Raw genomic sequence first — 15386 nt, 5'->3', positions numbered from 1 at the left:
CCCGGACCAAAGACTTTGAGTTTACTTTTTCTAATCTCGAAATGATGTTCTCAATTTTATTGATCTTTTCATTAACCTGCTCACCAGGAATTGTGATGTTATTTTTACTAGAGAGAGAGAGACAGATGGAATAATACCTTATTTTTTTACTTTTTCGCCGTTACGGACACGACCAACAGATGCCTACACCGGTCCAACAACACCACCGACCGACTTTCGGATTTCGGCCGTGAGTTGTATCGCCACCACGGGTCCGGAGGAGAACGCGGCACCGAGACACCTTCGTCATCGGACACACCGAGGCGCAGCCACCTACCCCAGTAGGGTCGTGTGCGGAGCGGGCACTGGAGCGGTATGAGGCCGGTCCTTCGCAGGGGCTCGGACTCTCGCCCAGAGGCATGCTGGGCCAGTCGCTATGGCAGCCTACGAGCAGGCAGCCAGCGACAGTCCCGCTTCCGGTGTGCTGACTCACACCGAGTCGCACTGTCGAGCGCTAGATCGGCCTCGACTCAGGCAGCTTTCCGCCCAGCCTTACGTCTCGGCCAATCACCGGCCTCGATGTAGGCGGAGCCACGCCCCACTTTCACATCTCGGCCTATCAGCGTTCGTTCGCTCGTGTTGGATCTGCCCAGTATGTCGCATAGGCTTTTCCCATGCTTTCGGCTCGATGTGCCGTTCATTTTCATTCACTAGCTGACATTCGGTGATTTTCATTCTACAGCTCACATCGAGCCTTTGTGTTTGGGTTTTCTGTACTTTATTGCTATCCACAATAAAGCCTTCTTCTCACTATCGTGAGCCTTTGTTCGCCGGCTGTCACAGTACAAAAATATGGCCGATAATAGTAAGCGGATTCTCGAAGAACGCACTGCCAGAACCAACTGGCTGCGCACATCATGGGATGATACTCGATTAACCGATGTGCAGGAATGGCTAAGTAAAAGGTCATCCGGTCAGGCTAACTGGGAAGCGCGTAAAGAGTGCACGAACGGCCCGACGCATTTTGGTATCGGTGCAGCTACGGTCCTGGAAGACTGTTGCGGAAGATTAGCGGCTGGTTCAGCACAGAATATGGTGTCGATAGCCCGGAGTATGGCTTCACGTGCATCTCAGGAAGAAATAAGAAAGAAATTTTTCCCTAAGGAAATTTCGGAATTCAGCGTCCCAAACTTTTATTTTGCTACACCGCCGTGGAAAAATCTTGTAAATGCAAATGCCACTCAAAAATTGTATCGAGAAAAACATGTTTTGCAGTAACCTTTGGAGAGCAGTTACTTTATCTGGATTTTTCGGCTGCTTTATCTGTGTTTGCCCTTGCACAGTGCGATAGCTGAAAAAGTTCGATTAATGGTATTAAAATAATTTTGATCTGTCGCGCTGGAAAAGATTACCAGTATTTTCAGGTTAATTATCGAATTTAAAAGTTACAGATTTTCTATGCTATAGCCAATGCATGTTTTGTACTTTAAGTATAAGCTTTAATACGAACCACTTCATACGCTATCGTACGAGACCTTTGTGTGTCCACTGTCCAATATTCTCCGTTATCGTTTTTGTTTTTGAAGCGGGCCTGTGGATGGTAATTAACAATATTTTGTAAGAACTAGATCAGCAGGTGTCAATAATTCCATTTCGATTCGCGCTATCAGTTTTTAACACTTACTGTTAGCACAAAAACCGAGGTAAAGAGGACCTATAGATTATCTCTAAAATAAAAACAATTAACTGTCATCTACGGTCTACCAGCCCGATTCAGAAACGGAAAGCGGAGAATAGTCAGCGCACATAATCCTCGTACGATAACAAATGAAGTGCATTATATTAAAAATGTAAATTAGTGTGCTTAAAGTACGAACCAGTGCATTGGCCATGGGCTATAACATAGCAAATTTTAACTTTTAAATTTTGTGTGGCCACGCCCTACTGACCATGGCATATGAAACTATTTTTTTAAGTATGCCCTAGTGTTACTCTGTCATCCTGCAAAAAACGAAATTTTTCTGAGACGGGGGCCGGTGACGCTGCCTTGGTAAGTGAAAGGCAATAAAAAGATGTGAACGGAGTGAGTGGTTAAGTCAGTTTTCAAATATTTTAAACGGTGCCACCGCGTCATGGTGTTTTCGTTTATTCTTTTGGAGCTGCTCACCAGCACTAGCTGATCGCTGTCAAGTACAGTCTGTACGTATTAATTGTTTAATCTTTGTTCATTTAGCTTATTCACAAGGCAGTACACTCAATCAGCAGAAAACAGCCTCGGGAGGTCTAAGAACAGAGAACAACTGATCTAAAATTTACGCTGGCGCTGGATTTCCTGTGCTGGCCAGTTTCTTGCCGTACCCTTCTACCCCGTCAGCAGACGGGAAGCCCATGGTCCTAGCGTTTCAAAGCCCAAAGCGCTGAACAGGTAGTCCGGGCTGATGTTCTGGTACTTGGTTACCTTATCCTGTTCAGCCTTTGCCGCCGCTGCTCCAGCTCGCTCGGATGTTGCCACGATATGCGATAATGCCACCGTACAGACGCAGGTGACATCCCACGTCAGCATTCTTCCTCTTTCCCACGTATTAACGGTAGTAGGATCTTGGTAATATTATTAACGAAAAATATTGATGCGTATCTAAAGTTTCCATATATACATAGTATATGCATACTGCAGTTATCACCCGGAAATTTACTGCGCGCAATTTGCGCGGGGTCTACTAGTTTCCTAATAAAATGCTTACCTAGATTTATTATTCTTCTCTTATTTGTTCCGAATTTACGCGGGGTCCGCTAGTAGGTGGATAAACAGATATTCATCCAGAAAATGACAAGGCTTCAAAAATTAAGAAAACGTCCTCAAAAATTCTGATTTTCGATAAACTCTAAAGAGACTTTTCGTTCGCCTACGTAAGTTTGTATATTTAATGTCCACTGCGGGCCACGGCCCGGGCCGAGGGTTACGGCCCGGCGCGGCCCTCCCGAAAGGGTCGGGCTGAGTATGGCCCGGGCCGGGCCGTTCCGGCCCAACACTGCCGTACAGCTATTTTTTTTCGCTGTACGGCATGTACTGTACTTGTATCTATACGTAAAACATTACGGCTTTCAATGAATTCAAGACAGGAGAACTTCGCCCCTTATCTAATTCTCAACGCTATCATTTCACCACAATCAGGCAAAATGCAGAAACTGAAAAGCTGCGATGCTATCACTGGGTGCTCTTTTGCAACGAAGTTAATAGCAAGCTTTGTCATAGTTTCTGTTACTTATTACACATACATTAAGATCCCAGCTGAGATTCCCCTTGTGTACAATCAAACCAGATCTACGAGACGCCAAGGTTCACTTTACACATCCAATACATCCAGCAGTCATGCCCTGGAACGGCTAAATTATCGTGTGGAAACACGCCTGAAGTCGAAGTGCGAAACGATGGCAAATATTGACTCCAAACGTGTTCTCGCTCATGATTAATTTGGAAATGGAGGCGGGCTTGGAAACTTCATGTTTATGACTGCATCTACTATGGGACTTGCAGCGTCAAGCGAACGAATGCGTAAGCTATTTAAGGTTTGTTCTAGATCCAGAGTGCGAAACAGTGTTTACTGCACACTGAAAGTTACAAGCTTAGGCCTGGGTACGAATGCACCACGACTGCCATGGTTCCGCAGATAACACCACCATCTCTTATTCAGACAGGATCTGTAAAGCAGCTAAGTAATGCATGGTTTTTGCACCCCAGTTATGACCTTTCTTCTGTTCCATAACAGCAATTTTTGATGACCCGTTTGGCCACGGGATCCTGTTCGGAGACCGCCTACCAAGAAAAAGCTCGTGGTTCGCAAATCAGAACACCCACAAGTCGCATGTTATGAACGTTCCCTGTGTTGGGTTCTACAACAACTTCTCCCTCTCCAATACCATTAAAGCTGATGAATCACCTGTTATCTTGCTAAGCGGTTATCTGCAATCTTGGAGATTTTTTGGCAACGTGTTTAACGACATCCGATGCCGTTTCACATTTCTGAATTCCATCTACATTACAGCCCAAGCTGCTCTGAAAGAAAAATTAAACATATTCGATACATCTACATTGCGGACACATCGACTAATCGGGGTCCATGTGCGGCGGGGTGACATACTTCTTCCTAGTGCAATTGCTTTCGGACATGGTCCGGCGTCTGACCATTATCTGCTCACGAGCTACGACACCTTGGCCGGGACGTACGAGTCTCGAACTATTTTTATTGTGGTCAGCAATGATATGGAGTACTGCCGGCGGTTATTTACTGGACGGTTCAACGTTGTTTTTATGGAAGGAAATTCTGCAGCGATTGATTTAGCTATTTTATCGTTGATGGATGACTTAATACTGACAGTGGGGACATTCGGCTGGTGGGGTGCCTTCTTAAGTGATGCAGAGATCGTTAGGTACTACGATCGTTGGCCTATTCCGGGTTCTTCACTCGAGCAACTATACAACAAATCCGACTTTTTCTTGCCGCACTGGATTCCAGCACACTGATATAGAGGCAATTCTCGAAGAAATTTTAATGTTTGTGATAATGATGCCGCAGTCCATACCACCGAAAGAGACGTTGTAAAGTATTGCAACAAATTTTAGGTAGTATATGAAATCCGAAGACTAACATCCTGGCAATTAATTTTATCACTTTTACATGCCCCTACTGTTTTTTCGCATGCCCCTACTACTGAGTTCCATTTTAAAGTAGGCATTTCTTAAGGAATGTGACCCTGGAATGCAAAACTTGGGCCAAGACAGCACTTTAGGATATGATTTACTACTAACACGTCTGGCGGGTAACACTAACCTCGCCAAACATTTTCAGTAGAGTAGTAAAGGAGAACTACTAAATTAAAATTTGTATTTCGGAAATGGGCTCAGTCTGAAAGCAGATGTCTTTGTAAAACGATCGGAACCATGAAAGATATCTTTTACGCACAGGTCAAAAGTGTTGCCGTTTCCAAAACAGAAGCACCGTTACCGCATGAATTTTCACACTTGTACGCTGCCACAAGAATTCGGTAGCGCGCGTTTCTCCTGTTTGCTCTTTAATGCGCCGATCGACTTCACTGATGAACTGACGGGTTGTTACGAAAGGTCATTACGAAAATTTTGCTGGTTGGTTATGTTGCTAAGTCAAACTTATTGATTATGGTAATTGTTAGGAGTGCTACTGGTAGTACGCAGCGAAAAGGTGCTGCGCTACGGTCTGCCAATGCACGCTAACGTGCATTTTTCCTAGTATTCCACTGATCGGAACGATAAAGGTCAACGCAATGTAAAACTTGAAATGGTTCGAAATGGTTTGAAAATCGTTTGAGAATGGTGTGAACCCTTTTGATAATGTGATGGCAAAACGTTTCCTAACTTTCACAAATTAAAGTACTAATGCTTTTCGACAAGAAGTGAATGCGTCCCTCTATAATTGTTGAAACACTCTTTGTAAAAAAAAACTTACTCGATCTGGGACGAAACTTTTTCTGTCAGGAAAGGTAGCAGCCTATTTTACTAAGGGGATGCACGGTGCTAATCTGGTTTCTTGCAGTTATTAGTAAAATGAACGAGGCACGACAAAAAAGCAAAGGTGGAATTATTCATCTGGCCTTCGTATCTTCAAAGTTATTTACCAGCAGCAGTTTACTGAAATCTGTTACTCGCCCTGCATTTGGTTCGGCATTCACTTTGTCCTGTAAAGTAAGATATCCTAATCAAGTCGATTGGAACAAAACCGAAACATATCCAGTATGGAATCATCACTCTCTTGGAAGAATTTCCTATTCGCCCAATTTTGCCGTTAACATTGATTGCCATTCAAAACGTGCTTTGGATGCCACTGTCAGCGATCTGTACATCTGGGGCCCTTCCATTATGAATTAAAAATGGTCAAGAGCCAATCCAGAGCCGACGCAAATTTGATGGTATCAACGCTCCATATAGGAGAGGCTATACAGTTTTTTGCTGGAGACTATACTTGCACACAAAAGAAACCGGACAATGATTCATCCGTGACTGCACGCATTTTGGCTATTCCGCTTTATCAGCCGCGGGATGTCTTTATTCCCCCAATGCAGAACGTAACAGCGCGCCAGGGTGAGAAGACTGAGTTCCGTTGTTATACTCGCTTCGAGCTGCACCGCGGATCATGTGATGAATATTCCGATCGCTTAATTTGGCATCATGAACACGGCGTTCTTTGGGCATCAGTGAGTGTATTACAGATAAATGCGGACGAAAAATTCCATAGCAGATACGTTGTCAAGTGGGTGCTGTCAGAAAACGGAACATGTGCGTGTTACTCATCCATAACCATCGACACGGTTTCCCGTGGTTCGGGTGGACGCTTTGAGTGTTGGTTCCAAATTGACCCTTTTTTGGACGAATGGCTAATTCAGTCAGCATATTTGAATTTTGAACATTAGGAGCCTCCTCGGAAATGATTGTTATTAGTGTGCATTAAACGAGCTAGTTCTGCTTCTACCGATGAAGCTATCGCGTTTGTATTTTGCCCAGCACCAACTGGGACTGTTTGAAGGTAACCATAACGGACAATATCATTTGGGATACCATTCCAATGTGCAGATAAATCTTCGATACCGGTCTTTTACAACGGGGAAGGCATAATGCTGGTGGAAGTTACAATTCTGATATTTATTGTGTTAATTAGCTAGATAGCTTCGGCGTGGGTGTTGTTGGAACCTTGCTTTTTACTTTGTGACATGTTATTCAACTAGACCACTGGGTTTGGCAGGGTGTTTGTCCTGCTGAAATTGTTGTAAGCAAATGTGTTTTGGTTTTCTGACTTCTGAGGTCACGTGCTACTGGTACTATTCTGCAGTAAAGAACTTCTTTACCTTGGTAAGAGCAATGCACTTAGTATATGTACGTAATGTTATTATATTGCTGCATAAAAATGTCCATAAGACTTAAGTACAATACTGTTCGTAGTAACGTACCAGGCTGACAATTGTAAGGCAGGTGCTGTACATTGCCTAAGTTGTGCTATAGTACTTTACTTCCATTAATCATCTACACATTCGAAACAACCATGTTTGCTGCGTATGTTTATGGATTTCTAGCGCAAACGTCACACGGTATTTGAACGTTTGCTACCCGAAAGATTTTTAAAAGTATGTACTGCCAGAGTTTACTTTCAAACTGCACAGTGCTCGATACGGATATGGATTACGCCTAATTATTATCATGGTCTGTACATTACACAGTCACAATTGTTTTTCGAGTTCTTCAAAATCCAACGTGACTAGGTTGCTGCGCGGTGTACTGGGTTTTCAGCACTGTATACGCTGTGAACACAAATACATTGTAAATACATTGTACGGAATATACAGTTCTGTATATAAAAACCCAATACACCGCGCAGCAACTGGTCACGCTTGCGCTACGGGGGCAATATACAGACCCTGCTGCCGCTTTATTGCCGCTTTTAGGCGCAGGTCGTGCTTAAAAGTCTTTTGTTACAGTACTACTATTGTAGGATCCATGTAGTACAGTACCCTTTTGTTACTATTATAGCATTGGATACATCCCTGATCGGATTAACATGCCTTGCATCCAGGCGATCGGTGGCCACTGCCAGTCTGCAAACGCCAGCACTTCCATAGTTGCTAGGAAATTCGTTCTGCTACCACATTTTTCAAAATGTTGCACTTGATTTTAATAGCCACTGAAATTACGACAAGTAATATTCGAAAGACCGAAGTCACATGCGACAGGCTTACATAAGTTTACATACATTTCAGATTGAGTCTAAACTCTAAACGCCAATTTTACGTGGAAGATTGGTTGACCTACATGCACCAGTTCCAACCAGTGGAAAATGGAGTCTGTTGCAGAATTTGGCTCTAAGCCATTTTTTCAAGAACTGTTAGAAATGTTCCAAGTTCACCCGGATTTACTGCATCCAGCTACGGGTAATCCAATGACGAAAGAGGAACTGCTTAATCTGTTTGCACCTCCTGTGCCTTGCGATTTTGCCGTCACTGAACCATCTGACGGACCCGAATTTTTTATAAAAAGGTTACACCCTGAGTGGAAAATTGAAGATGGTGTCGGTGGGTTATTAACTAAACGTGGACGCCCAAAAAAACCGCGAAAAACCAAAAGCTTATTACGGTTAGCTAACGCCAGCAGGAAATCGTCTCCGGTATCCAGTGTGGGTGACAGACGGGTGCGGGAACTAGTGTGGCAATATGGACAGCTGCAGAAAGAAAACCTGGAAATGGCTAATAAAATCATGACGCTGCGAAAGGAATTAAGGAACGAATCAGGCGGATTGGTGTCCGAGAGTGATTTGGACCAGCTTGTAGGAGTGGGAAGGACATGCAACGACACTGGTGTTTTAAAAAATGCATTACTGGAACTTCTTGTCACCAAACAGTCCAATTATAGTCTATCGTGCGCCAATGCCGAAGCTAATGCTCTGGAAGAGTTCTTCATAAAATTCTGACGAACTGCTCAGGCTGTGATTGTTTTACTTCTGATATTTTGTTATGCACAGGTTTGCTTGCTGCTACGTGTTCCAAATCGTGGTACCGTTTGACTTCACTTTCCATGAGGATTGAAGTTTGGAACTAGATTCGCTTGAGAGCTTCGGATTGTCACTTCCTTGCAGGTTAACCTGTTAGGTGGACCGTGAAAACTAGGACTAGGAAAACGAATTGTGCAGTTCTTGCATATCCATCTGTTTACGTTTTGTATCGATTAATTCTACGTTTGGTTTAATTACCAGCCTAGCTTCCGGTACCTAGGTGCCATTGGTTTACGCATGTAACTCTTGTTTTAACTATGTATTTGAGCTCGATTGAAACAAAAATCCGATGCTACCGGCGCGACGGAATATTTGTATGCAGCAGTTCATTTACAGAATACTTACCATTATCAATAAAAAGATTATTACCGCGTTGGTATAAGAAGTTACGGTAACTGTGGACATTAAGGGTAATATTGGTGGTAATTGCGTACAGTACTTGTTTCTATCTGCTCTACTTGGCTTATTTATGCTTTTTAGTGCAAAGTAACAGCGAGAAGCAAATATAGAGAGTATCTGTACATTCTACAGTAGAATAAGGCCTATTTTCTTGTACAGCGTGTTTTCGCAGGTTTAACTACTGCAAGCCGCATGGTGAATTGCAGCAATTTGGTTTCGTATGTTCAAGTAACTGCAACTTCGCCTTTCATACGGTAATTATTATTATCTGCCTCGGACGTTTTCAGATTTGCTTTCTATCTTACTGCCGAACTTTCGTAATAGCTTAGGTATACTGTTATTGCAGCACTTGCATAACGTAAAGACGTATCTTTGATGCAACGTAAAAACCCAACTTACTCTGACATATTTACGGAATCTGTTTATGAATTAAGGCCAACTTTTTACGAAGAAAACATAAAGCCCCCAAGGTACGTTAAAATAGACATAATTTGGGTAGACGATCCTTTTGTAGTGTTCGTAGTTTCTAACTTCTGCAGCTACATAAATGACCCTAAATCAAATTATTTATGCCGCCCGCGGTTAATGAAAGAGCAAAATTATCTGAATAAGCGTGTACAGAGTACGCTTGCAGCTGCTAACAGCTGACTCCTGGCACACAAACTGAAGAGTGGGAGTTCTCTGATCATGAAATGTACGGTTATGAAATAACTAGCTCGTTATAACTTGCCGTTTTGTAAGTACTCATCAACATGTGATGCAGATATTCTTCGAAATATGCCGGACAGAGCCGAAAAGAATATACAGCTTCGAAGGACGCTACAAAGACATTTGGCGTACCTGACCTGCCGCGGTCAACGCCGGATACATTTTTGAAAAAAGGAGCCAAATTCAAGCCAGTACGCCTTCGGAATGGTGAGATAAGAATCTGATAGTGCTAATTTGTACTGCCGGTAGGCGTCTCTTGCAAAACCTTGACTTTCAGCGGATGAAGACTATTCATCAGTAAAAGCCAAAATCGACCCCTGGCTATACATTCAGCCCCATCCATTAAGCCGCGACTTCATTCGTAAAACCCGTAACGAGCTTAAGGAGATGGAACCAAAGTTTCCCATGCCAGCTTGTGTGGACCGTCATAATGGAGATCGGTACCAGCTAAATAAATCCGGACTTGTGCCATACTTCGTGTTCAAACCGGTACCGTCGATTTATTCGAAGAACGCATTAATGACCTAACAACTTTTCACTTCAGAATTCTAAAAAATTACGTGGCTGGTAGACTGTCAGTATTTAGTCCGGATGATCTCTTTTTGCTTTAGGCTTACGGGAAATGTCCCAGATACCTCGTAAAACAGCATAAAAAAGCGGCGTCATTGAAACGAACCAGCGATCTGCATAAAGCTAGAGACGAATATTTACTGACTAGTGACAAGCAGTTCGTGATGATTAAGGAAGACGAGCGTCAAGCAGTGCTAGAGAAGTTGCGACACAATTTTGATGAAGCGATACATCAATTTCAAGCGCTTTCTTTCGCACTGGACAACCAAACCAAAATAAAAACTAAAACAAACCTGGAAAGGGATCTCAACGAGCTTGAGAAAACCATCGATCTAGTTTCCAGGCGCAACAATATCGTCGTCAAAATGGACTAAAAAAAGGTCATGCCTGAGTTCTATTTATTGAACTGCAATGTGGATACGTTGGTACTAACTGGTAAGATTGGTTAGTACTCGCAATATCATGCTCTCGTTCCTTTCGATAGGTATGTGTTTAGAATTATAGTATGACACCCCAGTTTGTACATTCGTTTTCTTGTGCAATTCAAAACTGGACTTGTGCAGACCAGTCCAACTAACATAGGTAAGTATGACAGCCTCTCGTTTTCCAGTGATACGCTGAATTCTGAAGGAACGGTGACTGGAGGACAGCTGCCTCGGATGAGTCGGATCCGAGTGCCTACATAAATTTTGATCGAGATGAAAATTTATTGACTGCTGTGTTTTAAAACAGCATCATTTTTCCGCCACAATAGCTGCCGTCTGCTACGCATTTCCCCGTTTCCGGTAAAAATTTAAAGCCTGCAAGCATACCGTTCGACGGCCACGATGCGGATAACGACTCTTGCTGGCGATTGCTGTCATCCTGCGAGCCAACTTGCAATCGCGTGTCAACAAAGCACCGTCTCATAAAGAAACTACTCTGGAGAAGCTTTTGTAAAAAAGTGAAATACATATAATATTCGTCGGCAAAAGTAACGTGACCTCGTGCCTGTATCGAATGTAGCAGTAGTCTGCACAGCCTCAAGTTAGGGCAAGCAACGTCCCGTAGTTGTTGAAGTCCATCGGCAACCTGTTTTTTTGTCAATGGCCCTAGCGTTAAAAAAAACAAGTTGCATGTTCATTCGCATTAATATCCATTTTTGCCTGATTTTACTTAGTTATCCAGTAGCCGCTACAGTTATCTTTCCAGCTTCTGGAACCTTTATCCAGTGTGACAAAGCAAATTGTTAAAAGTGCGTGCAGTCAGCGCAGACCTCGGATATATTTTATTCGCGAATGATGCCCTGGTCAACCAGTTTTTGGTAGTACAGATCAGTAAGCCGCTGGTGAGAATGACTACCGAAACATGGACAACTGCGATGCCGTTTTGGGAAGCAACAGCATAAAATCCCAACGGCTAGCAGCATCACGGTCGCAGCTGCCGCAAAGATCATTGCAAATATTTTAAAAGTTTTTTGACTTGGATGAACTTTAATGTGGTAGTACCGAGCTGTTTTAATTTTTCCGTCAGGAAGCATTAATACGCATTTGTATGATCCTGATGCTTCTCTCTGTATGTGCTCGATCTCCATACTGTGGCTCAAAGGGATGAAACGCGTTCGAAGGACGTTGAAGTGTACGGCTGGTGGTTTACCCATGTGCCATTTAGAAACCTTAGCCATACTAAACGCAGTGCAGGTTCTCGTTTACGAAGTTGCGGGCACTCTAGTACATATGTGTCCCCCACGGTTAAAGCAATATCGGCTGCATAGCTTTCGCTACCACATTCGGGTAAAATTTCGTCGCATGGGACAATCTGCGTACACTGCTCGTCGATCAGCTGACACAATAATCTCCGCCGTGTACGATAACTGGGTGTACAAGTCGAGCTGCAGGGTGACCAGGGCGTATACATTTCAACTGTCGGCAATGTAGTGCCAACACTGGATGTGTTGTCGAGATCAAGATCCAGTATGGGATATCCGCCTTCGCATCTGGAGCGTTGAATGCCAAAGAAAGCAGATAGGAACATAAACAACGAGTCCATGTTTGCCCGTCTATCGAGCTGAGTGAAAGGCTTTCGAGTCTGCAGACTATGCGCGAGCAGCGCCGTGGCAATTAATGCATGTCTACAGTTTCATTGATCGAACAGGCGTTCAAGCACTCCGATGCTCCGTCTTCACAGAAAAATACGGCTAGCAAAAAAACATGCATGCTTAGCTAAATGCTGTAAACTGTCAGTTTGTCAAGCAGTTTTGTATTTTGAGGTTTATGCTAGCAAGGCAAAGCGTTTCTGCCAAATGCCGCAGCCATAGCTTGTACGATACTTACTGTTTCAGTTATTTTGTACCTTCGAGCAAAAGCAAAGCAGTCGCAACAGAAACTAGTTCTGAATTTTGACCTTCGACCGTGTTCACGACATTAAAACCGTTAAGAGGAAGGTACCTTGCACCTTAAACCAAATGATACGCATGAAAATGATCGCATTGATCGGGTGCACCAATAATGAGTGACCTTTTAACTAAAGCGAAATCTGCCGCCTTGCGTCGTAACTGAAATTAACTGCAACATTAAGCAACACCAACCAGTGGTTGGATCCCGGTCGCAGCAAGAAAGCGACACATTGAGGCCTACACGCAGTATCATTTTTGATTCGTTATCATTAAAGCATTACTATTCCATCTTGCAATTGTAAAGTGCACGCCCGCAAGGCACTTGTATTAATTGTACGAGATCTTCCTATTTATATAGAAGTACTAGTAGTATTATTATGGGCCTATTATCATTATTGTTGTTGTTATTGTTGTCACGCTAACAGTAGTGGCGGTTTTTCTGGGTCTCTGACAGTGGTGGAAGTAGTGGAAGCGGTGTATCTCATTGCAAGCAAAAATGTTCTGCGATGTCGTGATCGGTTACATCTGCTCATACTCGTACTTACTCTTTCCTACTTTTTTCTCTTCTGAAAGGTCCGTGATTAGTCAAGCACCTTGCATCCGTACAATATCGGACTTCGCTAAAAGCTGAATTTCTTCCTCGTGTTGCTTTTCCTAATGAGTGGAAATTTATCCCAGGGTTATTCAGTGTTGAAAACACATCACTAGTATAAAGTTATAAAACTCATCTGTGTCCAGCAGAATTCGATATAATGCCATCAGAATTAAAGATACCTGACCTTAAAGCCAAAAAAGAACCCGGCTATCGAAGCGATATGGAAAAGTTTGGGCTATTTCTCGATCCTGGAATTCTGAAACCGCAGACGCCCTACTTGAGCTTGCAACAAGCAGCGGAATTTAGAACCGACATGGCAAAGGGCAAGCAGTTCTTAGGCGCCGGACGAAAAATAAAAGCAGGATTACGTGACTGCTATTTTGACAAAGTGGAAAGGCGAATCTTCGAAGGGGACGGGACCTTCGACCCAGTCAGAGCAAGGCGCCAGGCCAACATTGCCGCTCGGTAATGCACGTAACCGTTTCCAAAGCATCTGGTTGCATTGTTCGAATTTTACTTTTGTAGTGGTAAACTGAGACATTTTTCGCAGCAAACTGGATCTAGCAAAACGCTGGGTTCCTGCAAAAGGTCGTACTAGCATCTGCGGAGTCGGGAATTACTATGGAACGTTTGCAGGACGCGTTGATGCCTTCAGCGCAGCCCTACGAGAGCGACCTCCAAAGGGAAAATATTATCCATGTTTTGTGGCGGTTTATCCAAAATTCGGATCCTACGGGTACTCTTGGTATGATTCGATGCATTACAGACCATTAATTGTACGCTTACCAGTTTCAGTTTCAATGTCAGCTAATAACACCGTTTCATTGGCTAAAATTCTAGAATCGCTGTGTGTTGTAGATTCAATGGTTACACTTTTGCGAAACATCCTGAGCACAAGCCGGATCCTTATGATGGAGAAGCAGTTAATAAGGATTATGTCGAGGCAGCCACTACAGTGGAAGCGAGCAGAAGACGAAATCGGAAAGCTTATGTCACCTCTCATAAATCGAAAAATTATTTTGATAAAAACCCTTATCTTGTGGCCAATCCACCAACGGAGCCTCCAACTGCTCCTGGCAAGCCAGTACCTGCCTTTTTGTTACCCAAAGCTTTTCGGCCGCCGGGAAGGATGAAGCCGGTGGGAAAAACTCTCATTAATTCCCAAGGCAATGTTTTCGTCAGAATGCACTCTTTCTAGATGAAAGACATGAAATTCTGGGGAACGTTTCATTCCGTCGACTACATCCCTGGCGAGTACAAAGCTCCGATGAACCCTTTCCGCTTAGACTTTTACGGCAAGCAACAACTGAAGGCTCCTTACGTGCCACCGGCAGGAACGAAATCCGTTTTAGCCACACCTGTATCTTTTGCTAATATGCCAAGGTAAAGTATACAATTTAAGCTTCAGTATTCAGGTGTTATTATAACTATTTCCGGTGAATGAATTATGCAGGCAAATGGACACACGCAGATCAGACAAACAGGAGTTAGTCTACAGTGTTGCGACTAAGAAAGCTGTTGCTTTCCCCGGGCTGGAAACCGTTACTGCACGTCTGAAGACCAAAGGCATAACGATTTCACCAAAGCTGTACAGCACTGAACCTGATCCATTCCTGCCGCGCGGTCAACCGACCATCGCGCCTGCCAGTAAACCATGGTTTTGTTGAAACATATAGATTGATTTTCACGGGTACGTACCTTACAAGTTACACGACTTCATACCACATTACGGTGTGGTGCTGTTAGCACAAAATTGTTACAAATATACTTACACTCGTTTATTCTGGGTGTGTGAGATAAAAAATAAATAAAGATCGAAATTTTGTTGCCTTTGCTGGTGTCCCGTCCTATATACTTACTTCCTTGTCTTCTCCTTTTCATTTAATTCAGTACATACCTGCTTAATTCAGCATTGCATAAAATGACTTTATTCAGTATGTTTAAGAAAAAGACAACGCCTTGCCTTCACATCATCTAATCCAGATAAAGAATCCATTCCAGCTATTAATATTCAGCATTTTAAGAACTCTCACACAATGTCGAAATATTGTGGGCCATAAAAAGATTGCTTCACATGTTGCATGATCATTAATCAGACATCCGGTAAGCGAAGCCGTAAATCGTCATTAAGTTTTGTAGGAGATCTTTGTAAAGGGTTGCCGAAGTTAAGTCACGTGTTAATGCAGCAGCATGA

At 43.2% G+C, this 15386-nt stretch overlaps 3 protein-coding genes and 1 long non-coding RNA gene across 5 annotated transcripts; all 4 read left to right on the top strand.

The window, feature by feature from the left end:
• The first annotated feature begins 3018 nt into the window (after nucleotides 1-3018).
• LOC129586804 (galactoside alpha-(1,2)-fucosyltransferase 1-like) lies at nucleotides 3019-4866 on the top strand. The gene is made up of 2 exons (XM_055480242.1): nucleotides 3019-3532; nucleotides 3747-4866. Exons 1-2 carry the CDS (start codon nucleotides 3481-3483, stop codon nucleotides 4499-4501), a joined length of 807 nt encoding a protein of 268 aa, XP_055336217.1. The 5' UTR covers nucleotides 3019-3480; the 3' UTR covers nucleotides 4502-4866.
• Nucleotides 4867-5143: 277 nt separating this feature from the next.
• Nucleotides 5144-8029, top strand: LOC129586706 (uncharacterized). Its single transcript, XR_008690186.1, has 3 exons — nucleotides 5144-6856; nucleotides 7532-7697; nucleotides 7759-8029. It is a non-coding gene; the product is annotated as an uncharacterized LOC129586706 (long non-coding RNA).
• Nucleotides 8030-9064: 1035 nt separating this feature from the next.
• LOC129586775 (enkurin-like) lies at nucleotides 9065-11641 on the top strand. Of its 2 annotated transcripts, none has more exons than XM_055480184.1 (5): nucleotides 9065-9199; nucleotides 9709-9860; nucleotides 9931-10142; nucleotides 10265-10658; nucleotides 10834-11641. In XM_055480184.1, exons 1-4 carry the CDS (start codon nucleotides 9138-9140, stop codon nucleotides 10595-10597), a joined length of 759 nt encoding a protein of 252 aa, XP_055336159.1. In that variant the 5' UTR covers nucleotides 9065-9137; the 3' UTR covers nucleotides 10598-10658; nucleotides 10834-11641. The 2 variants fall into 2 exon arrangements, with proteins under 2 accessions (XP_055336159.1, XP_055336158.1); XM_055480183.1 differs by lacking the exon at nucleotides 9065-9199 and adding an exon at nucleotides 9207-9415 and having other exon boundaries at nucleotides 10834-11634.
• Nucleotides 11642-13062: 1421 nt separating this feature from the next.
• On the top strand, nucleotides 13063-14962 carry LOC129586872 (UPF0602 protein C4orf47 homolog). The gene is made up of 5 exons (XM_055480344.1): nucleotides 13063-13657; nucleotides 13743-13928; nucleotides 14051-14330; nucleotides 14391-14575; nucleotides 14646-14962. The coding sequence occupies exons 1-5, from the start codon at nucleotides 13350-13352 to the stop codon at nucleotides 14857-14859; spliced, it is 1173 nt and encodes a 390-aa protein (XP_055336319.1). The 5' UTR covers nucleotides 13063-13349; the 3' UTR covers nucleotides 14860-14962.
• Nucleotides 14963-15386: the final 424 nt, after the last annotated feature.

Source organism: Paramacrobiotus metropolitanus, unplaced genomic scaffold, assembly GCF_019649055.1.
Source record: "Paramacrobiotus metropolitanus isolate TYO unplaced genomic scaffold, Prichtersi_v1.0 Parri_scaffold0000022, whole genome shotgun sequence".
NCBI lineage: Eukaryota > Metazoa > Tardigrada > Eutardigrada > Parachela > Macrobiotidae > Paramacrobiotus > Paramacrobiotus metropolitanus.
The sequence above is the reverse complement of the archived record's forward strand: the minus strand, read 5'-3'. Positions and strand labels throughout refer to the sequence as shown.

What these genes read in the sequence shown, in the direction of transcription:
- LOC129586872 (XM_055480344.1), top strand. Translation starts at nt 13,350, where the DNA reads ATGCCATCAGAATTAAAGATACCTGACCTTAAAGCCAAAAAAGAACCC. An exon ending in CGCCGGGAAGGATGAAGCCG is followed by an intron (nt 14,331 to 14,390) that starts GTGGGAAAAACT and finishes CACTCTTTCTAG; the next exon opens with ATGAAAGACATGAAATTCTG. An exon ending in TCTTTTGCTAATATGCCAAG is followed by an intron (nt 14,576 to 14,645) that starts GTAAAGTATACA and finishes TGAATTATGCAG; the next exon opens with GCAAATGGACACACGCAGAT.
- LOC129586775 (XM_055480183.1), top strand. Translation starts at nt 9,321, where the DNA reads ATGCAACGTAAAAACCCAACTTACTCTGACATATTTACGGAATCTGTT. An exon ending in GCCAGTACGCCTTCGGAATG is followed by an intron (nt 9,861 to 9,930) that starts GTGAGATAAGAA and finishes CTTGACTTTCAG; the next exon opens with CGGATGAAGACTATTCATCA. An exon ending in CATACTTCGTGTTCAAACCG is followed by an intron (nt 10,143 to 10,264) that starts GTACCGTCGATT and finishes TTTTTGCTTTAG; the next exon opens with GCTTACGGGAAATGTCCCAG.
- LOC129586804 (XM_055480242.1), top strand. Translation starts at nt 3,481, where the DNA reads ATGTTTATGACTGCATCTACTATGGGACTTGCAGCGTCAAGCGAACGA. An exon ending in AGCGTCAAGCGAACGAATGC is followed by an intron (nt 3,533 to 3,746) that starts GTAAGCTATTTA and finishes GTTCCATAACAG; the next exon opens with CAATTTTTGATGACCCGTTT.